The 26,349-nt window shown below is 41.3% G+C and overlaps 1 protein-coding gene across 2 annotated transcripts in view; it reads left to right on the top strand.

Moving 5' to 3' along the window:
• The window catches only part of LOC122927662 (threonine--tRNA ligase 2, cytoplasmic-like), a 63,132-nt gene that overhangs the window by 20,039 nt on the left and 16,744 nt on the right, over positions 1-26,349 (top strand). The window contains exons 4-14 of one of the 2 annotated variants that reach the window (XM_044279720.1): positions 3,838-3,900; positions 5,894-6,061; positions 6,156-6,332; positions 11,272-11,353; positions 12,956-13,002; positions 17,342-17,532; positions 18,504-18,627; positions 19,545-19,666; positions 21,445-21,562; positions 23,941-24,005; positions 25,630-25,708. In XM_044279720.1, coding sequence (XP_044135655.1) covers positions 3,838-3,900; positions 5,894-6,061; positions 6,156-6,332; positions 11,272-11,353; positions 12,956-13,002; positions 17,342-17,532; positions 18,504-18,627; positions 19,545-19,666; positions 21,445-21,562; positions 23,941-24,005; positions 25,630-25,708 — 1,236 coding nt within the window. The remainder of the gene's footprint in view (positions 1-3,837; positions 3,901-5,893; positions 6,062-6,155; positions 6,333-11,271; positions 11,354-12,955; positions 13,003-17,341; positions 17,533-18,503; positions 18,628-19,544; positions 19,667-21,444; positions 21,563-23,940; positions 24,006-25,629; positions 25,709-26,349) is intronic. The other variant, XM_044279721.1, reaches the window with a different exon arrangement.

Genomic DNA, 26,349 nt, shown 5'->3' with positions numbered 1-26,349 from the left:
AAAGGGATTTTCCGGCTCTTCTCTGAGGACCTATCCAATAGACCTCAATATCAGATCGGTGGGGATCGGACTCCCGAGAAGCCAAACGATCTGCTGTTTGAGGAAGCCACTCCGCTCCTGTGATCACCCCGACCACATGGCTGTCCATTTCAAAGTGGCTGGGCTTGGCATTGCAGCTCGGCCCCATTCACTAGAATGGGAGTAAGCTGTGCCTAGGTTATGTGACCAATAAACATGACGTCACAGACCTAGGAAGAGGCTGTGGTGCTCATCGGAACGATGTTGGCTTTATAAAGAGCTGATCAGTGGGTGCCAGAAGTAGGGTTGGGCGATATACTGGTATCACGATATACCGCGGTATCAAAGCGGTCATGTGCGCTGACCGCTTCTAAATCTGCCTCCGCCCGCCCCTGCACCTTACTTCCACTCGCTCCTGGCTCCTTCTTGCTCCGCCTCACTTAGTCAAGTCTCCAGACTCCACCCACCATCTGACATCAACGTCCGTCTCCCACCCGTGCCGGTTCTATGTGGCAAACTCTGTGTGAGTACTGGGTGTCTCTGGAGAGACTTTTCCTGCGCCTGCCTCGCTGGTGTGCTCTGATGACAAAATTACAAACGTATTACTTCCCACAGCCTCCGGCTCTCCCTCCTCCTTGTTCCCATATTCAAATCTCCGCCCACCTTGTTCCCATAACCTCTCCTTGTGGCCCCCCATACAGTGTAACGTCTCCTTGTGTTTTTTCTTTCAAACGGGTAGTAGGATCCCCACCAATCAGATATTGATGTTTTTTACACATCTGATCTGCTTCTTTTTTTTTTTTTTCTCTTGTGGATCGGATGCAGAACTATTCATACTAATGGGGTCGCAAAAAATACAGACAGCCCACTGTGCCGTTGTCCTGCAAAAAAGAGAGAACAAGTCCTATTCTTGTCCATTTTGTGGATAAGGATAGGACACTTCAACAAAAGGAAAAAAGAAAATAAAGGCATACACATGGCCGGTATCCATGTTTTGCACTCTGCAGTTTGCAGACCGCAAAACACACATGGTCGTGTGCATGAGTCCTTATCCTGGGGATAGGCCATTAATATCAAAATCTTGCAAAAACCCTTTAAATATTTACTAGGATGAATATGTTCATTAGGACAAGCATATTTTATAAGGGCAGGGTCATGACTTAAGAGAACCTGCCACCAAAAAGATGCAGTGGAATGTGCAGGCAGCATGTTCTAGAGCAGGAGGAGCTGAGCAGATTGATACCTAGTTTTGTGAGATTCAGTAAGGGTACTTTCACACTATCTTTATTCTTTTCCGGCATTGAGTTCCGCCCTAGGGGCTTTATACCGGAAAAGAACTGATTTAGTTTTATCCTAATGCATTCTGAATGGAGAGCAATCCGTTCAGAATGTCTTCAGTTCAGCCTTTTTGCCTTTTCAGGACGGAGATAATACCGCAGCATGCTGCGGTTTTATTTCAGTCCAAAATTCCGGAACACTTGCCGGCATTTTTTCCCATTGACATGCATTAATGTCAGATCCGTCCCGAGTGTTCCGGTTCAAACGGATCCGGCATTGCAGTCTGCGCATGCTCAGACCGCAAAAAATGGGATAAAAATAAATGCCGGATCATGCCATTAGTTTGCATGCGTTTTGACGAATCCGGCAGGCAGTTCCGGTGACGGGCCTGCCGGAATCCTCTGCCGCAAGTGTGAAAGTACCCTGAAATCTTATAATTTTATTTATTTAAAGCTCTGCTCTTTCTGTGCGGAGGAGTCATGTGGTCATACAGAGTTAGCTGTTAATCACTACATATCAATCTGCTCAGCGTCTCCTTCTCAAGAACATGAAGCCTGCAGATTGCACTGCGCTTTGACAGTTCTCCTTAAAGAATGAAATGGGAGGTAACAAAAGAATCTAAGTTGGCATGTTTTTCTGTCCACTTCAGAATTCACTTGTATTACATGCAGGTTTGGATGCAGGGTTCAACCTATACATTGCGTGTGAATTTTGTTGCAGATTGGCTGCAGTCAGACCCACTGTTTAGAATAGATCATACACTGCCTGTCCAAAAAGAAAGTCGCCACCAAAAGTCATACACTCTAATATTTCGTTGGACCGCCTTTAGCTTTGATTACGGCACGCATTCCCTGTGGCATTGTTTCGATGAGCTTCTGCAATGTCGCAAGATTTATTTGCATCCAGTGTTGCATTAATTTTTTTCACCAAGATCTTGCATTGATGATGGTAGAGTCTGACTGCTGCGCAAAGCCTTCTCCAGCACATCCCACAGATTCTCAATGGGGTTAAAGGTCTGGACAATCCATGTGTGAAAATGATGTCTCATGCTCCCTGAACCACTCTTTCACAATTTGAGCCGATGAATCCTGGCATTTGTCATCTTGGAATATGCCCGTGCCATCAGGGAAGAAAAAATCCATTGATGGAATAACCTGGTCATTCAGTATGTTCAGGTAGTCAGCTGACCTTATTCTTGGAGCACATACTGTTGCTGAACCTAGACCTGACCAACCCCAGATCATGGCACTGCCCGCACAGGCTTGTACAGTAGGCACTAGGCATGATGGGTGCATCACTTCATCTGCCTCTCTTCTTACCCTGATGCGCCCATCACTCTGGAACAGGGAAAATCTGGACTCCTCAGACAACATGACCACCTTCCATTGCTCCAGAGTCCAATCTTTATGCTCCCTAGCAAATTGAAGCCTTTTTTCTGGTTTCCCTCACTGGTTAGCGGTTTTCTTACGGCTACACAGCTGTTCAGTATCAATCCCTTGAGTTTCTTTTGCATTGTGCGTGTGGAAATGCTCTTACTTTCACTATTAAACATAGCCCTGAGTTCTACTGTTGTTTTTCTTCAATTTGATTTCACCAAACATTTAAGTGATCACCGATCACGATCCTTCAGGATTTATTTTCCGCCACATTTCTTCCTCGAATACGATGGGTCCCCACTATCCTTCCAGTTTTTAATAATGCGTTGGACAGTTCTTAACCCAATTTTAGTAGTTTCTGCAATCTCCTTAGATGTTTTCTCTGCTTGATGCATGCCAATGATTTAACCCTTCTCAAACAGACTAACATCTTTTCCACGACATGGTTGTTTAAGAAATAAGAAGCAACTCATTGCACCAGTTGGGGTTAAATAACTTATTGCCAGCTGAAAGATATTCACCTGTGCAGTAATTATCTAATAGGAGGCTCATAACTATTTGCTTAGTTTAATCCAGGTGACGACTTTTTTTTTTGGGACAGGCAGTGTATATGAATCTTACTCTTATTTGGTTGTATGGGGATCTTTTGAAAAAGGTTGAATAATACCATGACAATGGCTATCAGATGTCTTAGTGGAGACCGTCTTCTTTACACTGTCAACAGACTCATCACAAAATGAATTAGAACAAACCCAAATGCCTTAATGTTTGACAATACTGCAGACTTACTGTGCCTAACCTCATTCTCCCGATGCATTTGTTACACTTGTGCTAGTTTTCATCTGTTCCTCACACTTTCTTCTTTTCTCATTATCTATTATTATTATTATTATTATTATTATTATTTATTTTCTTTGATAGCGCCATTAGTCCCATGCCGCTGTACATCAAAAGGGGGCTACACATACATAATATAAAAATACAATATACAAGAAACTATTAACAGAGGATGGTTCCTGTAAGAGCTTACAATCTACTATCTTTCCTGCTCCTATGTGGACGTGTGTATGAACTTATCCAAGTGCATGTATTCTCCTGTCGTCATCATACAGCTTTAAATGTCTTGATTTTATCATTGGTTTAATCATTTATATTTTTATTACAGAAAAATGTGAAGCAGCAAGCAGTTTCCCAGAAGGCCAGTAAAGAGTGTGCAGGACAGAAGCAGGTTTGTATGTTCTTCAAGCATTTTGCCCTAGGACTAGATGACGTGTGTTTATGGTACTTGCATGGTAAGCTTGACGGTTGGAGTGATCATTTTTGCATGCTGTGCACTGATGCTTGGGATTTTAATTTCCTTTTAAGTGTACATGTGTGTCTTTCTGATCTGATAATTTTCTTTTATAAAGCTCTGAATTAAATTCGGACACTATAGACAAGAGATATACAGTATCTATATATACCGTATAAAGTTTGTTACCTTTGTATGGTCTTTGCTACTTTATGGAAAGGGTTTGTCACTTATATTTTGTACTCTTTTGTACAACTTTTTCAGATTGATACATACACAGACCATTCCCCTTTCCCCCATACACATGCAAGCTTGGGCTGAGAGGGGAGTCAGCCAGTGCTAGACAACTCTGGCGGTGGCTTATCTACTTTGAGAACAAAAAGTTCAGGAAAGAGTCTGGATGCTTTCAGTGGGATTTGGCCTACATTCATCTAATGTGTATGATCACCTTCAGTCATTATGGTTAAGCATAAATTGTACACAATTAAAACATATTCTGTTGTATGGATAAAAAAAAAAAGTGTACTCGCCAAATCAGATTATCCTTCTTTACATCAATGACGCAATGATGTATCTTCTCGAAATGTGACCACCGCAGCCAATTACTGGCAGCAGTGGTGAAGTCAGGAAGGTTCACATGTCACTGCTGTGGCCAGTTATTGGCTGCCGTAACATGTCCTCACAGCAGCACTGTAAGTAAATAGAAAGTAAAGATTGGCACTGGAACGGTGGAGGTTTGAAGGGTTAATTTTATTATATTATACAGTGCATTCAAAAAGTCTTCAGATCCTTTCACTGATTTTATGTTGCTAAAAATAAAAAATCAAGTTTCCCCCATCAGTCTGTGCTAAATACTCCAAATTGAGAAACGTAAAACTTGAAATTTGATGTAAAAAAAATACTAAAATTTTGCTTCACTGAAGGTTCCCAAGAGCACATTGGTTTCCATAATTCTTAAATGAAAGAAGTTTGGAACAACTAGGACTCTTCCTAGAGTTTGCAGCCCCACCAAACCAAGTAATCAGTGGGAGAAGGACCTCGGCAAGATTGGTGACCAAGAATGCAATGGTCACTCTGGCTGAGCTCCAAAGACTATGGGCCAGATTTATCATTACTCTGACTGCTCACTCCACTTTCACATATGGCTAAAGTCAGTTTTAGCCAAGTCAGATTTATGATTGGCCCTTTAAGACTGTAATAAATGTGGTTTAAGACATTTGCCCTAAGCAGACAGCCACAACAACACAGGAGTGGCTTAAGCAAATTGCTGCCAAAGAGGCTACAACAAAGTTCTGACTAAAGGATCTGTGTACTTATGTCAATGCAATATTAGTTTTTCCTTTTCAATATATTAGCAAATAGTTGGAACGTTCTGTTTTCACTTTGTCATTTTGGGGTATTGAGTGCAGGATGTTTGGGGAAAAACTTGTATTTTTTGTTGTTTTTTTTAACTTTTTTTATATTTTAGCACAAGGCCACAACATAACAAAATGTGAAAAAGTTAAGGGTCTGAAGACTTTCCGAATGCATTGTATATATTTATTCTACTCTGGGATGGCTGAAGAAGCCAGAAGCCATGACTGCAGACTCTTACATCTGCTTCTGGTATTTTTAAGGGAAAATATATTTTAATTGTATCATTTTTAAAGGCAGTTTGTTTTTAAAGTCAACTTAAAAAAAAAAGCAAACACCCATAACAGCATCATATTGTATGTAGTATTTTAAGATTTGATGCTAGAAAGTTTGTAATTGCTATATTATTTTGCTATCATGCATATTATGGGATATACCCACTTTAAGTAGAATCCTCTCCATTAATAGATTGATAATTGTAAAAAATAAAAAAAAACACACACAAAAAAACTACCTACCTATAATGGAGAATGCTCCACAACGACTTTTGCTCTTTTGCACCGCAACTCTGAATCAGGAAAAGATGAGAAATGGCCATGAAGAGGGACCACGCAGGCATGACAATACAGCATCTACCTCTTTCTCAAGTACAAAAAGTGGGGGGCCCGGCTCCTTCCAACGCGTTCAACAAAGGGAATATTTGGACACTATGCAAAGATCTTGGAAAGTCATCTTCCCATTTGAGGTATGGGCTGGTTGTGAATGCATATTCTTGTGTGATATATGGTTTTTGTCTTATTTACTGTATAATTTATTCGGTTATACTGTTGCCAACTCAGGAAGATCTAAAGGAACCCGCTTCAACCATTATATTAAAGAGGCTGCAGAAGATAAGGGAACCAACTGTCCAGGACCAATCCGTCAGCGACCACAATTTACCCACAAGGCTGGAACAATGTGAGGAAAGCAAGTTCAGGTCATCAGAGACCACGTGGACTGTCTTATTCCAAGACCCAGTGAGTATACTGTAGTATTACCTGGTATACTAAGTCATGGGTGAGTGATTATCTTAACTAACCGGACTGGATTCCTATTTCCTAGTTCAATTTTTTTTGTCACAAGTATTACTTGACAAACATATCTGTAGCTGGAGGCTGTGACTTTTTTTTTTTTTTGAACATTAGATTTTTATTGTCAGTTAAGTTGAATATGCCACATACAGATACATACACATCAACATTTTATAACCTAAATCTGCCACGCAAGTCATGGTATATCTTAGTGTCAGTCATTAAATACGTACACAGCAGACATATGAAAAAAAAAAAAAAAGGATGATAATTCCAGCTCTGTAAAACGAACAATCCTTTATTTCTTGCGGTTTAAAAACTCAAAAAAACACACACCACAACGATCTACGTGATCTACCATCACATGTCGGTCCTTACTCGTGATACACGTTACACAAACTCCATTACTTATATATACCCTGTTACACCAATCTCAGAGGAAATAGGTGTCACACGTATAGAGGGTTAAAAAAATTAACAAGACACTCTCTTATAATTAAAAACCTGAAAGGATAAGACCACAGAATAAATCTGTGTCTTCTGTATAACAGGGTTAAGAAAGAATCAATACAGGAGAAAATACGTCAGATAGATGAAATCCCTTATAAAAAGCGTAATATGTTGTCCAAGGAATTTAGGGCACTACTGGAATTGAATAATAACTCTGATTTAGTTATCAAAGACTTCCATGTTACAGATTTTTCAATAAGGATAGAGCTTGGAATACTGAGTAAAAAAGAGACAGATTTGTATGTATTGAGAACACCCTATAATCTCCATTTTCCATGCTCGCTCTACCTAAATTGCATAAGGGGGCATTTCCACCCCCAATGAGACCCATTGTAGCAGGGCTAGGCTCTTATTCTGGAAGATTGTCCGAGTGGGTCAATTCCCTCCTTTAACCCTTGGTTCCTTTTATTCTGGGATATATTAAGGATACTAGATCAGTTTTACAATAATTTGCAGATTTCAAGTGGAATGCCAGCTATTTTTGGATTACGGCAGATGTGGTGTCTTTGTACACCAATATACCTCATAACTTGGCACTGTCGTCTTTGGAGTGGTTTTTGAAAAACGATAGTAATTATACTTCCGCACTCCAAGAATGTTATTGGTGGTGGATTTTTTTATGTTTAACAATCAATACTACAAACCGGATTCCAAAAAAGTTGGGACACTATACAAATCGTGAATAAAAACTGAATGCAATGATGTGGAGGTGCCAACTTGTAATATTTTATTCAGAATAGAACATAAATCACGGAACAAAAGTTTAAACTGAGAAAATGTACCATTTTAAGGGAAAAATATGTTGAATCAGAATTTCATGGTGTCAACAAATCCCCAAAAAGTTGGGACAAGGCCATTTTCACCACTGTGTGGCATCTCCCCTTCTTCTTACAACACTCAACAGACGTCTGGGGACCGAGGAGACCAGTTTCTCAAGTTTAGAAATAGGAATGCCCTCCCATTCTTGTCTAATACAGGCCTCTAACTGTTCAATCGTCTTGGGCCTTCTTTGTTGCACCTTCCTCTTTATGATGCGCCAAATGTTCTCTATAGGTGAAAGATCTGGACTGCAGACTGGCCATTTCAGTACCCGGATCCTTCTCCTACGCAGCAATGATGTTGTGATTGATGCAGAATGTGGTCTGGCATTATCTTGTTGAAAAATGCAGGGTCTTCCCTGAAAGATGATGTCTGGATGGGAGCATATGTTGTTCTAGAATCTGAATATATTTTTCTGCATTGATGGTGCCTTTCCAGAAATGCAAGCTGCCCATGCCACACGCACTCATGCAACCCCATACAATCAGAGATGCAGGCTTCTGAACTGAGCGTTGATAACAACTTGGGTTGTCCTTGTCCTCTTTGGTCCGGATGACATGGCGTCCCAGATTTCCAAAAAGAACTTCGAATCGTTACTCGTCTGACCACAGAACAGTCTACCATTTTGCCACACTCCATTTTAAATGATCCCTGGCCCAGTGAAAACGCCTGAGCTTGTGGATCTTGCTTAGAAATGGCTTCTTCTTTGCACTGTAGAGTTTCAGCTGGCAACGGCGGATGGCACGGTGGATTGTGTTCACTGACAATGGTTTCTGGAAGTATTCCTGAGCCCATTCTGTGATTTCCTTTACAGTAGCATTCCTGTTTGTGGTGCAGTGTCGTTTAAGGGCCCGGAGATCACGGGCATCCAGTATGGTTTTACGGCCTTGACCCTTACGCACAGAGATTGTTCCAGATTCTCAGAATCTTCGGATGATGTTATGCACAGTTGATGATGATAGATGCAAAGTCTTTGCAATTTTTCGCTGGGTAACACCTTTCTGATATTGCTCCACTATCTTTCTGCGCAACATTGTGGGAATTGGTGATCCTCTACCCATCTTGGCTTCTGAGAGACACTGCCACTCTGAGAAGCTCTTTTTATACCCAATCATGTTGCCAATTGACCTAATTAGTGTTAATTGGTCTTCCAGCTCTTTGTTATGCTCAAATTTACTTTTTCCAGCCTCTTATTGCTACTTGTCCCAACTTTTTTGGGATTTGTTGACACCGTGAAAATTTAAATCAACGTATTTTTCCTTTAAAATGATACATTTACTCGGATTAAATGTTTGATCTGTCATCTACGTTCTATTACAAATAAAATAGACATTTGCCATCTCCACATCATTGCATTCAGTTTTTTTCACAATTTGTTTAGTGTCCCAACTTTTTTGGAATCCGGTTTGTATTTACAGGTGTCAGGGGTGTCGATGGGAGCCAAGTTCTTCCCCCCCCCCCCCATAGCCAATATTTTTATGGCATGTTGGGAGCGAAGCTGCCTCCTTATTGATTTTCACCCCTTTCATCAGGAAATTCGATGGTATGGGCGCTACATCGACGACCTGTTTGTTCGGGGGATATAGCGCACATACCATCTTTGGTATTATCCCTAAAGGAGAAATGATAAGAGCCAGACATAATTGTTCTGATGAAACTGCTTTTGTACAAGAGGCAGATAACATCAGAACAAGATTGCGTAAAAGATTATATGCTCCACATGCATTACAGGGAGCATTAAATAGGGAAACATTAATTTTCCCCAAATATACATCCTCACGCATACCGTACACAAGAAAAGTGCTTTTTCTACACGTAATAATGCTGCTACTTTTATTACTAAATACAGTGAAGAATACACAAAATTCTGTAAATTTATAAAACATCTTCCAGTATTAAGCTATGATAAAGAATGGCATAACCTGGTAACTAATGGTATTAGATGTGTAGCCCGAAAAGCTCCCACCTTGGGACAAACAATCATCCAAGTTTATTTTCAGATCGCCCAAATACTAAGCCCACATGGCTGCAATATAAAGGGAGCTACAAATGTAGTAGCTTGATATGCATTTGTTGCAGCCATATGAGTGTTTAAGCGCCTCCAGACCGCCTAACGCAGGATTGCGGTCCGGAGATGGCTGACTCGGGCACAATTACGCGGCGGCGCGTCATCTCGCGAGACTGTACCTCTAATAATTGAGTCTCCTACTACCAGCACCTGTCTGGCCTTCCCTGCTCACCTGGTTCCCTGCTTACTGGAGCTGACATTCCCCTGACTGGTAGAGGAAGTGTCTAGCTGCAGCAGTGTACTCCCTGAACTAACATACCCCTCATCTGCCAACCGTGCAAACTTGTTGGGGTGTATCAGATCAGGGCTAGCCTCCCTGGCACTCTTACCTCTACCCTGCTTTCTATTATCGAGCTAGCTATCTCACTTTCCTGAGCCTCTTCGCTACTCCCCCACATCTACCCCATAGAGTGCTTGCTCAGTGAGCAGCAAACTCTTTTCCAAATTGTCAACGCTTCTCAGTGTTGAAATTCGCCCGGTTGCATACTCGATGTGCGATTCCAAATGGGCAATTTGCTCACATTTTGAACAAAGACAAACGGCTGTTCTAGGACTGCATACATTAGACAAGATGTGCACTGGACTGTGCTGTCAATAATGGAACACATACTAAATGGGGATTACGCAAGAAAAGACAAAAATACAATATAGTGCAGTGATAAGGATCTAACTTGGGCTACTTTCACATTTGCGTTCGGGGCTCCGCTTGTGAGTTCCGTTTGAAGGCTCTCACAAGCGGCCCCGAACGCATCCGTCCAGCCCTAATGCATTCTGAGTGGACGAGGATCCGCTCAGAATGCATCAGTCTGGCAGCGTTTGGCCTCCGCTCCGCTCAGCAGGCGGACACATGAACGCTGCTTGCAGCGTTCGGGTGTCCGCCTGGCCGTGCGGAGGCAAACAGATCCGTCCAGACTTACAATGTAAGTCTGTGGGGACGGATCCGTTTGAATATGACACACTATGGCTCAATTTTCAAACGGATCCGTCCCCCATTGACTTTCAATGTAAAGTCAAAACGGATCCGTCTGAGGCTACTTTGACACTTAGAAATAGTTTTACATTATAATGCAGACTGATCCGTTCTGGACGGAGCCACCGTCTGCATTATATGAGCGGATCCGTCTTAGACGGATCCGCTCTGAACGCAAGTGTGAAAGTAGCCTTACTGTAGTCCCCTCCTAAAGTCCCTGAATCTGAAGTCACGTAATCTAAAGTCACACACTTAATACAAACACACACTGGAAATCAAACACGCCAACGCTCACAAACTTGCATTATTTGCCTGCTTGTAGAAATGAAGCTCTCCAACCAGAGGCTTTTTTTCCCCCTCTGGATTCAAAGTCAAATGAAGAAACGTTTTGTGTGAATCACTAATATATAGAATGCGGTCACAGTAACGGTTTAGAAGTACTTTTGTTTGCCTGTTATATAGTAGATGTCAGCTGCATTACAGGTGTATTTCATATACAATATTTTCATGTTTTATAGTCACCAGACACCTATTTACTATTACTGAAGAGAGGGTCACACGGCAACTCAAAAGAGCAAAAAAGAAAATTCCATCCAGTAGGTAAGTCACAAGACTCCTCATGACTTTCAAATATCATAGTGGTAATGAAGATGAGCTCTGACGGGATACATGTTTCCTGTCCACTACTTTTCGCCATGTGATGTGTGCCAGAGTTGTCTGTTACTTGTTTATGTCCTCCTTAAAGGGACAGAAAATGTAGTCTAATCTGCTGGTAGAATGTTATAGAGCAGGAAGATCTAAGTGAGTTTATATATTTTATGAGAAAAGATTGAGGCTACGCCTGTCTTCATAGGTTCTGGGTCGCTGGAGGATGTACTTAATTTATGACAACGTGAAGGCCATGTCGTGAATTAAATGCATCTTCCGGCAGTCCCTCTGCCTGACTGAAATATACTGTAGCTCGTAGCTGGTGTTGATTTCCGTACTCATTCACACAAGTTTCTGACATAAACGATGATAAATGAGATGGGGCCACGAGCTTCGTCATGTCCCCTTTGTTTTTTTATAACTGGCGATGGCGGTGTAAAAACAACAGTTGTGATTAAATGTGCAACTTTTTAAAACCAAAACAATGCATAGGGGGACAATATATATTTTCCCCTAACTGTAACTTGACATCTATTTATCTAAATCTCTGGTTTGGGGTTTAGAAGCCCCCTAGGCTGTCCTGTCGGTGACTGACCTCTGTCTGTACACATTTACAGGGGATGTTGTCCATCATTGACTAGGACTGCCCACTGGACTCCTAAGCCCTGAATGATTTTCCTATAGATCTATAGATGAATTTACACAACTCCTCCAGCTCTGTAACACTCTGACTGCAAATTAGTTTAGTGTACATTCAACTTTGATCTTCCAGCCTCCTCGGCTTCATTGAGATCAGCTCCTCTGTAACTTGCACAATCAGAAATACTTTGTTGTGATTGGAAAGATGGTCCATGTTACTGCGCACTTTGGGGGTGGAGAGCGTTATTTTGAACTCCCCCTTCAAGAGTTTCCAACAGGGTGTATTAAAATATTTCTTTTTTAAATCAGATAATTTTTATTTGATTTTTTATTTATTTTTTAAACACAAAAATGCTAAGGAAAATAGTCTGCACAGTATACATGCAACAGTTGATGACAAAAATACCATAGCATTACAAGATCGGACAAATAGTTACTTTCATGAGTATCCCATGTAACATCAACCATGGTACAAGAAATACATAAAATCACGTAATCTAGTTGTATTAAAATATTTCTAGTGTAAATCCAATGATCCAGCACTTAGCCTACATAATATCAGCTTGCAGAGGGAATGTTCATTTTATTGTATAGTAAAATATTATCTGCTATTTTGAGATCACGGCTTGCTGTCTGAGAATGAAAATATTAATGTTTATGCTAAGAGGCTGAAAGCCTTCCTTATGGGCAAACAGTAATATGTTTAGTTAGCAGCACGCGCTATAACAATGTGAAATGTTTAACGGTATCAATTAGTTATCATTTAATCAATTATGTCTTGGAAAAAGCTGTGGCGTTTTTAGGTTTCATTCTCATTGCTGCCATGAGTGACGCCATCTAGTCCTCCAGTGTAACAAGTGATGTGTAACATTTCATATCTTCACAAAAATGTTTCTCTGTTGCTCGGTCCTCAAGGTCCCTTGACAAAGGATCCAACTGAACGGAAGAAAGGGAAATTGGAAGTGAGTAATCCTTATTGGAATTTTCTGTGCTCAAACCTTTTATTGGTTTAGCGAGCCATGTTTCATCCCTTTACACTTTGTTTGCTAGTAAAACTTGTATATTTTTGAGTAGAACACAGGGGAACGTAGTTTTCATGAATCTGATGTGTGACAGAAACATGCTTTTGTTTGGGGTCCATAAATTTGGATCCCTACCTCTTCCCAAATTAAAGGAGTATTCCTATGTTTTATAAAGTGATGGCATATTGCCAGTGATGTGATGGGCCATCCCTTTATAAAAACTGGGGGTCCGACCTCTGCAAATCCCATCAGTCCTAAGAAAGGAAAGGGCGGTTTTTGTGCTGTATTCCCTGCATGCCTGGATATCCACAGTGTGGGGTGACCCTAGAAGAGGGTCCAGCCCTAAATCGGCACTGCATCCACTTCATTCTCATGATATGTTGTGATCCCAGAGCTCAAACCCCCAAAGTGATGACATATCCTAGTCATATGCCATCACTTTATAAGATGGGAATACCCCTTTTATTAGGGCCATGATGCTCCGTAAAGTGCCTAAGACCCTGTGGTATGTCACTATGAGCCCTCTACACCTCAGTGATCTAGTTTTCTCCTACAGAGAGCAGGTCATTGCTAGAAAGTCTCAGAAGCCGCAGCCTTGGGTTTAGAATTTCTTTTCCTTTAATTATAGCGTGCTCTGTGCATCACTGTATTTTTATTTAATTTTTTCCCTCACATGCAGTAAAACTTAAAGTGGTTTCATAAATTCGGTGCTAAAAAAGATGTATACTTTTTATAAACCTCCACAATAAACTTTTAAATATGTCATGTATGTTATTGTATTGACGTCCTTCTTAGTGTCCTATGTGCATTATGCGGCTATGCATCATACTATTAAACATTCAGAAACTATTGATGTGTCCTCTTCATTCTCATGTTTAATAATCTTTTTTTCATACTAATAAGCTGTTTTTCATACTGTTTTGATCCCTATACAGGTTGGTGTAGACTTCAGCTATAGCTTAAAGGATTATTTCCATCTTGGACAATGTTTGATAGGTGTGGGTCCCACCTCAGAGACCCGCACCTATACTTAGAATGGAGCCCGCAAAGTGCCGTAGGGCGCATCGTGCTCTGCCATTTTCAGAAGTCCCACCGCTCCATTCACTTCTATGGGGCTTACAGAAACAACTGGCTATTTTCGGCAGTCCCATAGACCTAAATGGAGTGGTGGCCGCGATTGCTCAGCGCACTTCCCATTCATTTCAATGGGACTTCCAAAAATAGCCGCGCATGCTGCTCTGCTATTTTCGGCAGTCCCATAGAAATTGGACGGCAGCCGTGCCTATGCAATGCGCCCTCCGGCACTTTGCGGCCTCCATTCTAAGTATAGGTGCGGATCTCGGAGGGGGGACCCGAATTTATCAGACATTGGGGAAATATCTTAGCAATATGCCCTAAAAGTCCAAGATGGGAATACCCCTTTAAGCCACTTTCTCGTGGAAGTTATAGTAAATCTGTTGGGCAGCGCAAAGCTCTCCCCTTTTCTTGGCACTGGGAAGCATAAAAAGATGCAGATATGGTGCACCTATGGTGTGCGCCATAATTTGCAACTTTTTTATGCCCCTAGTAAATATCCCTCTCGTTATCTCATTAGATTGTTTTACGCTGACCCTGATCAGCAGAGCTCCAGAGCAATTTTTCTTACTTTTTATTTCTGAGTAATTCACCAGTGTGAGTTTTCTAGAATGAAACCGTATTTCTTTATATATAGACAGTAGATGCAGAAATACCAATTTATGCTCCAGTATTCCAGCCTCCATTGACTCTAGATATAACAATTCTGGAAAATTCCTGTTGTCAGAGTGCCTAGAAGGCGAGTAGAACATACACTCTGTGATTAGCAGCACTGGTGCTTTGCAGCGCTGAGGTCCTAGGTTAGAGTCTGACCAAGGACAACATCTGCATGTAGTTTGTATGTTCTCCCCTTGTTTGCGTGGGTTTTCTCCGGATACTCTGGTTTCCTCCCACACTCCATAGACATACTCATAGGGAACTTAGATTTTGAGGCTCATTGGGAACAGCATGATGCTAATGTCTGTAAAGCGCTGCGGAATATGCCAGCGCTATATAAATGTGTAAAATAAGTAAATACTCTGCCTTCAAACTGCGGGATTAGGTTAACTGTGGGTAACTGACTATGGTTAGCTGCGTTTTTTTTTTTTTTTGCTTACACAGGGACATCCTAAAGGAAACCTGTCACCTGGATTTTGGGTATATTTTGGGTATAGAGCTGAGGACATGGGTTGCTAGACGGCCGCTAGCACATCCGCAATACTCAGTCCCCATAGCTCTGTGTGCTTTTATTGTGTATAAAAACCGATTTGATACATATGCAAATTAACCTGAGAGGAGTCAGAGCTTGAAAATATGACTCTTCTCTGGTCACACAAGCAAGATATGACTCTTTTATGTTAATTTGCATATGTATCAAATCATGTTTTTTACACAATAAAAGCACACAGAGCTATGGGGACTGGGTATTGCGGATGTCCTAGTGGCCATCTGGCAACCCATGTCCTCAGCTCTATACACAAATTCCCGGTGACAGGTTCCCTTTAACCTTAAAGAGTAGATCACATCTTTGTCTTTGTAAATGTGTATTTAGGTTTTATATTATATTAGAGATGTAGGTTTGAGCATTTTTGGTGCCATGCTGCACTTATCTATTAATGTCAGAATAATCCTGATTGCATCGGCTGCCCAGATGTCATTTTCCCCATCCACGTCAAGGTATGATAACATAAAGGCTTAATAGAAGATGAGGGTTGTGTATAAGCAATGACATCATCATGTCATTGATAAATGACTGGACAATCCATAAACCATTTATCAGGTCCACTGAATCTGGTATTTTAATATTGATGACCTATCCACCTGGGACACCTACTCGCTTAGGCAATTCTTTGGTCACGTGGCCTAGGTGCAGCTCAGTCCCATTCAAGTTAATGGGGCTGAACTGCAATACCAAGCACAGCCACTATGCAATGTACAGTGCTGTGCTTGGTAAGCTGTGAAGACACAACAGCGCTCACTGGAGCTCAGGTGATCGCAGCAGCCTCTTCAAACATCCGATTAAAGGGGGTCGACTTCCAGGACCGCTGCCAATCTAAAATTGATGCCATCAATATGAAATTCCTGGATAACCCCTTTAATGTTCTGTGCTGTAATCCTCAACTCAAAATACTGACACCCTACAAAGAACAATGCAGCATTTCAGAGAAAACTTGGAGTTGGGCACAGAGTCCACTGGGTGGCTCTCCGCCAGCTTCTCGCTACCTTGTCTAGCTTAATCAACAGGTCTCTCCATTTTGCATTTAGGGAGAGATCTGTCAATCAAGTTGAGTAAGCCTGTCTGTCCAGTTCTTGTGCAACAAATTCCTTATGGTGGTCATCACCAAGGTCTCGATTTAGAGTCTTGTTTTTGCATGCGCATGGTGTTGTTGCTGTGAGGTTGTTTAAGACTCTATTCACATCACAGGTTAGTTAGAAGTCTGACAGGAAAAATAGAGCTGCATGGACGTCTCGGTACAATCCAACAAGCCCCGAGATAAGTCAAGTGGGGGCTGACGGGTGCAATGGATCTGTCCTAAATCAAAGCCACAATGCAGATGTGCAGATTGTCCTGTGGCTATTTTAAAGCTGTTACTTGTCTGTAAGATCGCTGCCAAATCACAGGCAGATCTAAGTTGCTTGCGACTTGCATTGTGGTCTGTAATGGCAAAGCCACATGCAACTGGCAGCCAAAAAGCGGTGTTGCATCACATCCCCATTGACGATCATTAGATCCAATGTCGCAATGCAAAACCGCAATCTTCATGTCGCTTGTCACGTCGCCATGTAGCTGCAGCTTTATGGTTCTTTATACGAGTTCTTTCCATTACTTTGTTTCTATGTTTATAGTAACTGAAGTAATAATGTTTCTCTTGCCGTTCTTCTGTATGAATAGTGCTGTTTGTCATTATCTTCTTAGGTTGTGTTCACATCAGCGTCAGAGGCTGCATTTGGATCATCTAGCACCAGTTCTACTAGTTTGACAAAATGTTATTTTCTTTCTGTCAAAATGATAGACCTTGATGGACCCCATTATAGGCCCATTTTGTGAAAAATCGGGCGTAGAATTGTTGCTTCCATGAAAAAAGAAAGCCACAACGCTGATGGGAACAGATCTTTGGATCCTGTTGGAGTAGTAATGGCACATAAATATATTATTGTAATAGATTATATATATATATATATATATATATATATAATATTACTGATCTATGGATGTTTATTACAGAGTCTTCCATCTCCAACATTTATCAAGAGCAGACTTCAACTCTATGAAACTCTGAAAAGGGAACATGATACTTTAATGGCAGAGAGAGCTGCAAAACAAAGCAAAACTATTAAAATCTTTTTACCTGATGGAAAGGCCATTGATGGACAGTCCTGGAGAACAACCCCATATGAAGTAGCTGCTGGCATTAGGTATGGTGTCTTCTACTAGTGATTTTGAAGTACTTTAATTTTCCCTGATTTTTAAGATAATTTCAGATGACTGCCGCAGAAGATCTGTTAGTAGCTGTTTACATCACTTGCCTTTAAAGGGGTTGTCTCATCATGGACAATGGGGGCAGATCGCTAAGATATTCCCCCATTGTCTTATAGGTGCGGATCCCACTGCTGGGACCTGCACCTATATCTAGAACAGAGCCCCGTAAGTGAAGGAGGGCGCACTGCGCATGCTTCAGCCGCCCTTTATTCATTTTCTATTGGGCCGCCAAAAATAGCCAAGCGCTGACTTTGCTATTTCTGTCTGCCCCATATAAATGAATTGGAGCGGGGGTCGCGCATGCGCGGTACGCTCCCATTCACTTCTATGGGGAGCTGGCTTGGTGGTGGCCGGACTGGAGTCCAGCACCTTGCGGGGCTTCGTTCTTGATATAGGTGCGGGTCCCAGTGGTGGGACCCGCACCTATACGACAGTGGGGGCATATCCTAGCGCTATACCCCCATTGTCCATGATGAGAAAACCCCTTTAAAGGGACAGTTCAGGAGACAAAAAAATTATCTATGGTAGGGAAGGTGTTAAAATAATGAAAAAAAATTTACTCACCAGTTCAAACCACCTATGCTCCAGTGTCATTGCTGGGGTTTGAAATGGGGAGTATGACTTCCCTGCCTTTGACCATATTTTTAACTCTGACAAACCCTTTAAATTGATTATAAACTGAAATTATTGAAGTCATTGAAAAAAAGAACTTATTACTGCATAAAAAGTTTCCATTGTAGTGTGCTATGGATCATAAATGTTATCTGCTTTTACATTTGGTTTTGATAGCACGAACAGAAGTAGCATGGGAAGTTGGTGAATAAAAGCTGTAATGCTTGCTCACTTAATAGTAAATGCGCAAAGTTAAGTACGATGTAAGCTAGTGAACTATGGACGTCTTTTGCAGTCGTGGATTGGCAGATAACACTGTTATAGCCAAGGTGAATGCCGAGCTTTGGGATCTTGACCGACCACTAGAAGACGACTGCACTTTAGAACTGCTGGCATTTGACAACGAAGAAGCTCAAGCTGTAAGTTATCGACTGTTGTAATTAATATTTATGCTAAATTATTGCAGGTTTGTGTAATCGTCAGTGGTCTATCATAGACTTTCCTTTTCTTTGTCCTCTGGACACTCAGCAACAGAACCAATGTTGGCACAGTGTAGTCATGGAACTTCTTTGTGTGTTTGTCTTTAGTTCACATGTGACTTACTTGCTGCAGATATTCAGTGTGTAATTAAGCCTTATTCACACAGTCCGTTTTCGGTCAGTGTTTTTCATCAGTAATTTTGAGCCAAACCAGGTGCGTCTCTAAACAAAGAACTGGTCCAAATCTTTCCCTTTTATACCTTGTGTCTGTGGAGACTCCAATCCTGCTCTTAGCCATCGCTGATGGAAATCACTGACCAAAACACTGACGTGTGAATGAGGCCTTATGCATCCGGCCGTTGTTTGGGCCCGCATCCGAGCCGCCGTTTTTGCGGTTCGGATGCGGACCCGTTCACTTTAATGGGGCCGCAAAAGATGCGGACAGCACTCAGTGTGCTGTCCGCATCCGTTGCACCATTCCGAGGCCCCGCAAAAAAAATATAGCATGTCCTATTCTTGTCTGTTTTGCAGACAAGAATAGGCATGTCTACAATGGGTCCGCCCATTCCCTTCCGCAAATTGCGGAAGGCACACGGACGGCTTCAGTTTTTTGCGGACCGCAAAAAAGGCACGGTCGTGTGCATGTAGCCTAAGGCTTTACACAATGAAAGTCCAGTAAAATGCATATGAATACAATTATCCAAGTGCCCTGTATGTGATGCATTTGTGTTGATTTACTGTATGCAAGGAAATATCTAGATTGTGAATTTAGAACTCTGTGAGGTTCTTGATATTAAAAGTAAGTGAATTGGCTTTTTAAATACTGCTCACTATTGGAAATATTTGCATCCCTGTAGGTTTACTGGCATTCTAGCGCCCATGTTCTTGGGGAGACCATGGAGAATTACTATGGAGGCTGCTTGTGCTATGGCCCGCCTATTGAAAATGGCTTCTATTATGATATGTATTTAGAGGAAAGGTAACAATTTCTCTTCAGTTGTACAATCTATGGAAGATTGTCTTACACACTGTTGGTGTATCTTCAAGCCTTTTACAGCATAGCATGTAAAAATTGCTGTATGTTTACTGTAAATTGTTGAATTAAATTAATAAATTAGAATATCTGCGTGAGTTCTCCCCCTAAAATTTGCATAATGGCTTTGTACAATCATAACTTAATGGAACAGGTTTTTATGGGCTTCCCTAAAGTCTTTTTCAGACATATATTAATCAGTTTCAGATGCACGGTTAGATGCATTTCTCTCACAAGCAAAAGGCTTCTATGAAATCTTCCAGCACTGTACTGCCGTGATGTCTTTTCTCTTACTTCCCACTATGTTTGTTTTCAGCTCCAGAGCTAACAGAACAGCTAAGGAGAGGGAGATCACTCTTAGGGCTCATGCACACGAACGTATTTTCTTTCCGCTTCCGTTCCTTTTTTTTGTGGACCGTATGCGAAACCATTCACTTTAATGGGTCCGCGAAAACAATGGAAGGTACTCCGTGTGCATTTATTGTCCGCAAATCATGGTCCGATGCCCCTATTAATGGGTCCACAAAAAATACAGAACGCACAAGGAACACATCCGTATGTCATCCGTATTTTGCGGATCCATACTGTAGAAATGCTATGCCCAGCCCATATTGCTCATGTGTTTGGTAATTAATAGGTTACTGTTTCCGTTTCTGATCCGCAAAAAACTGATCAAATACGGAAACCATACGGATATGTTTTGTGCAAGAACGAAATGGAAGAGGACTTAAATCAGAGGAAATTATAATTTTTTGATTCGGAACAGATCCGTGTTAAAAAAGGACTGCAAAACAACAACGGTCGTGTGCATGAGACCTTACAGACATACAGGAGGCTCCTATAGTCTTCAAAAGCTGTGAAGAAGCATTTATTTTATCAGGCTCAGGATCTGAGCTAGCTCTGACACGCCCCCATTTCCTGTGAGGCATCTTCTGCCTCTCTGTTAGGCCTCTTGCACGCGAAAGTTTTTTTTCTGTTTTTCGCGTACCGTATACTGACCCATTCATTTCAATGGATCCGTAAAAAAAAAAAAAAAAAAAAAAGGAAGGTACTCCGTATGCCTTCCGTTTCCGTATTTCCATTTTCCGCTCCTATTATTGTCCGCATAACGGACAAGGATAGTACTGTTCTATCAGGGGCCAGCTATTCCATTCCGCAAAAAATGGAATGCACACGGACGTCATCCGTATTTTTTGCGGATCCGTTTTTGCAGACCGCAAAATACTTAGTCATACGGTCGTGTGCAAGAAGCCTTACTAGGGACTGCTCTTTCTTGATAGCAGGCAGTAGATGGCAATTTAGGTGGAAGTGAGACCCCTAGTATCCCTAATTTTAACATTTTTTTTATTTTTATTTTTTAGGTTGAGGCTACATGCACACGATCGTTGTGTGTTTTGCGGTCTGCAAATTGCTGATCCGCAAAACACGGATGACGTCCGTGTGCGTTCCGCAATTTGAGGCACGGACAGCCATTGATATAACTGCTTATTCTTGTCCGCAAATCGGACAAGAATAGGACAGGTTATGTTTTTTTTTTTTTTTTTTTTTTTTTTGTGGGGCCACGGAACGGCTATATTTTTTAAATTAAGTGATTTAGAAAGATGCTAATTTCACCATTCTCTGTTAAATGAAATTGTATGAAAATACATAGGAGTCTTTAAGAATCTAGGTATTTTATTGTGTTTGCCAAGAGTAATGCTGTATGATATGTGACTTTTCTCTAGAGGTGTGTCCAGCAATGAGTTCCCTGTCTTGGAGAATATGTGTAAAACCATCATTAAGGAGAAACAGCCATTTCAAAGGCTGGAAGTCAGAAAAGAACTTCTCCTGGAAATGTTTAAGGTAAATAAAACAGGTAAATTATAGATGGTTAGCGACTTCATTTGTACATGCCAAATTACTGTGCGCAATTACCATATGTAGTGGCTGACATTGTCCATATGGTTCCATTTTGTTAGAGACATAGGGACTCCTGGTGCTGCCATGTTTTTATTTTATTTTATTTTTTTGATACATCACTGGAGTTTTTAACTATGTCTTTTTGGACCTGATTCCGATGTGGAGTGAACTGTGGACAAAATTAACAAAACTTAACCTCAGGGACAGTCCAAGGTGTATACTGCGCAATAGGCCAGATGCTAAACAAAAACACTGTTAGTGATCTCGATATGAGTTAAAGGGGTTGTGCAACAACTTTATATTGATGATCTATCCTCAGGATAGTATATGCAAATAGACAGCACTCCAAATGGTAGATATGAAAATGAGTGTATTTATTCAGCCGGACATGGTGGTACACAATAATACAACGTCCGGCCTTCCCTTACCTTGGTCACACATTTAGCCTGATGAAGGGCTCTCCTTTAGCCCGAAATGTTGTATTATTGTGTACCATCATGTCCAGCTGAATAAATACACAAATTTGCATATCTACCATTTGGAGTGCTGTCTATTTGAATGTATTACAAGTGTGGATCCTGCGGTGGAGTCGGGAACAGAACCGTGACGAGCACCCTAAAATAAGCCAGAATAGGATAGGACATCAATATCTGATCGGCTGGGGTCCAACACCCGGCAACCCTGACGGTCAGCTGTTTGACAAGCTGGTCTTTACTATATGCATCGTCTCCTGTGGAGCAGCGGTGTAGTGTAATTACAAGTACTCACTACATTCAAGAGAATGAGTGCAGTGTAGTGAACAGGAAATGGCGCTCGCAAAGAGATCCGATATTGATGGCCCACCCTTAGGAAGGGTCATCAATATAAATCGCTGCACAACCCCTTTAATTATTTAACTAATTTGACAAGAGTTAAGAAAATTCCCCCAAATCCCTATTAAAACTAGGACAATACCTTCCTAATTCTGTCACTTTGTGGAGCACCACCACAGGAACTATAGCGTGCCAAATTGTTTCTAGGCTAGCAGTGGGAATGAACCCTGCCTATACGAGTACTGATGCGCTTATACTTTAGTATTGAGACGTATATCTGTAGTGCAGCTAGTCCATGATAATAAAACCTGATACCGCTAGACAGCTCTGTGGGATATCGCACTGTAGATATTATTATTGTATTCCTGCCTTGGCCTTCAGATGCGGTGCTCCTGCAGTGCGACACCACTAGCCATCATTGTCACTGCCCCTGATGAAGACAGGACACGCCGAAACATGTCTGGGGAGCTTTGTTGCTAATTATTTTAAAATGCAATCTTCCCATAGTGACAATGATGGCTGGTGGTGTGGCACTGCAGGAGCACAGCAGCTGAAGGCCAAGGCAGGAATACATTAATAATGTCTAGAGTGTGATATCCCACAGAGTTATCTAGCGGTATCGTGCTTTATAATCATGGGCAATCTGCGCTATAGCTATTTTAGGATTTTTTTTTACTTCTGGTCAAATAACAGTTAAGGCTACTTTTACACTGGCGTTTTGGCTTTCCGTTTGTGAGATCCGTTCAGGGCTCCCACAAGCGGTCCACAACGCCCTAATGCATTCTGAATGGAAAACGATCCGCTCAGAATGCATCAGTTTGCCTCCATTCCGTCTCCATTCCGCTTTGCAGCATTTTGGTGTCTGTCTGACGAAACTGAGCCAAACGGATCAGTTTTGACACACAATGTAAATCAATGGGGACGGGTCCATTTTCTATGACGCAATCTGGCACAATAGAAAACGGATCCGTCTTCTATTGACTTTCAATGATGTTCAAGACGGATCCGTCTTGGCTATGTTAAAGATAATACAAACTGATCCGTTCTGAACGGATGCAGACAGTTGTATTATCTGAACGGATCCATTTGTGCAGAGCCATGACGGATCCGCACCAAACGCGAGTGTGAAAGTAGCCTAAGTTTTAATATCGAGGTCACAAAAAGGGTTTCTTTAGCCTCTGGTTAAAGTAAATAAGGATCGTCGGGACTTGCACACACCGGTCTAGTGAGCTGAAACAAGCCCTATTCTGGACCGAATAGCAGTATGTCTTATAACATCTCGCATTTTAGCACAATTTTCTAGTTTTCTTAATCTAGATTAAAAAAATAGTGCAGACAAAAAGTGCTGCAGTTACCTAAAGCAACAGGTGACTTTTTTGACCTACAGTAGAAATATGACGGCTGGAATCTAATGGAGAGCACCTCAATCTAGTTTTATTTTTTTACCTGTATGACATTGTATTTAATGTCAGATATTGAACAGTTTATATATTATTATTTTTTTCCTAGTACAACAAATTTAAATGCCGGATCTTAAATGAAAAAGTTGATACACCAACCACAACAGTATACAGGTAACTGAAATACAATTTTCCAAAATCTGTTTCTTGTTTACTGGGTCTACAGAGCTTGCAGCTGCCAGAAGCACTGCAATGGGCTAGTTATATTCCAAATGTTCACAGAAGAGCAATTTAATAGTTTACTAGTAACCATGTGAAATCGATGAGATGTCCTGAAGAAGTAGGCTGTAATAGCATTACATAAATGTAACGCACAGACCTTACTTTGGAGTGATTATTACAGTATGACTGTATGTTATATGAAATACATTGTGATAATTCTGTCAATGAGGCCTAATACACATAACCATAATCCCCCCCCCCCCCTCCTTCCCCGATCTGCAGTTGGATACGGACCCATTCATTTCACTGGGGCCGCAAAAATATAGACAGCACATTTGTGACTGCATGTCCATCCCGCAAGAAACATAGTCCTATTCTTGTCAGTGGGACCAATGGAAGTTGTGGGATGCACACAGCCTGTACTTGAATTTTGCGGATCAGCAAAATACATACAAGTCCATGAGGCTTGACACTCAGTTTTTTTATTTGACTTTTACTAGGTTTAAATGCTGACACCGGATGTCATGACTCTCAAATATTTGAGATCCTTTAGTGAACTTTATTTATTTAAGGCTGGGTTCACACTTGAGCGTTGCGTTTACGCGCGTTTTTGACGCGCATTTTTATGCGCGTTTTTGTAATAGTAAACGCGCGTTTGACGCGCGTTTGTGTGATTCACTACAGTGTCCTATGGCCACAAACGCCCCAAAAGTCGCTCATGTACTTTTTGGAGCGTCGGGCGTTTTACAGCGCGATCGTACGCGCTGTAAAACGCCCAAGTGTGAACCATTCCCATAGGGAATCATTGGTTTCTCCTTGTTGAGCGTTTTACAGCGCGTAGGAACGCGCTGTAAAACGCTCAGGTGTGAACCCAGCCTTAAGGGAACTTGTCATCAACTTTATGCGGACCTCACTGAGGGCAGCATAAAATAGTGACCGAAATGCTGATCTCAGCGGTGTGTCACTGATGAGCTAAAAGTAAGTGGTTGCTGAGAACCAGCATCATAATCATTGCAGCCCAGGCCTTGTAAAGAGTCACATCTACCTGAGAAGAGTCCTGGATATCCATAATCTCCTGCACTCACCCATCTGCTGATGATTGGCAGTTCTCTCCTAGACAGAAAGGGAGAAATCTAGGTAGAAGCCTGTCAGCCATCAGCAGGAGAGCAGGAATTCATAAATAACCAGGACTCTTCTCAGGTGGCCGGGACTCTTTTCCAGGCCCAGTCTGCAATGATTGTGATGTTGGTTTTCGGCAACCACCTACTTATAAATGACAGACCGCTGAAATCAACTCGCCGGTCTCTGCTGTATGCTGCCATTAGTATGGACAGCATAAAGTTGATGACAGGTTCTCTTTAATTCCTGATTAATCCTAAGGTTTTTATTTCAATTAAATATAAATAAATTACTACACCCCCAAGTTAATGCCTTTGTGCCTTTTTATGTATTTATTTTTTATACAAGAGGAAGTTTCTATAGTGCACATTGTCCGCTCAGGAACGGTAACGGTTTGCTTTGCTTTCATGTGCTATTACGGTGTAGGAACTCTCTAACTCCCTGTGTTCTCGGTTAGGTGCGGACCTCTTATTGACCTGTGTAGAGGTCCCCATGTGAGGCACACTGGGAAGATTAAAGCCTTTAAAATTTATAAGGTAAGTGATGGGTTTTCTACCTTGTACTTGCAGATCTTTCTTCTTACATACTGAACATACAGAAATATATCATTTGTTGGTGTTACTGCCTTTACTGGTTTATCATCTACTTGTAGTAATTCAGTATAAAAACTATGCAACCCCTCCCCTGAACTGCAGATTTGGGGGCGACTATGTGGAATGCACTTGATAATCCAAAAAGTGATTATTCCAGCAAATCCTTATAGTATTTATTGGATCATCTTAAAAGCAAAAAGTACAAAAGATACAGTCCGTTGAAAAGTGCATTTCAACTCCTATGCATTTCGGACAGTCTTGTGCTGTCCTTATTCATGGCATAAAAAGGTATAACACACTTTCAGTTTAAATCAAATCACATGATGTGAAATAAGCTGTGCCTATTGCATGAGCTTTTTCTACTCCGTTTTAAATTTTCCCAAACTTGTTATAGTTGTTGTTCATTTGTATCTAAACTTCACTTACTTATAACATGGAAAATATACAAAACCTAATAGAAACACATAATATCTGATCCTAAAGTTTAAACCATTAGGGTGCCTGGTGTCCAGTTGTAAGATTCAACTAAACTCTCTCATCTGGACCTTGTGAGTTCCATCTCTTCCTCTCTTTGGTTTTTTGAC

Source organism: Bufo gargarizans, chromosome 2, assembly GCF_014858855.1.
Source record: "Bufo gargarizans isolate SCDJY-AF-19 chromosome 2, ASM1485885v1, whole genome shotgun sequence".
Taxonomy (NCBI): domain Eukaryota; kingdom Metazoa; phylum Chordata; class Amphibia; order Anura; family Bufonidae; genus Bufo; species Bufo gargarizans.
This window is presented reverse-complemented; position numbering and strand designations above follow the sequence as displayed.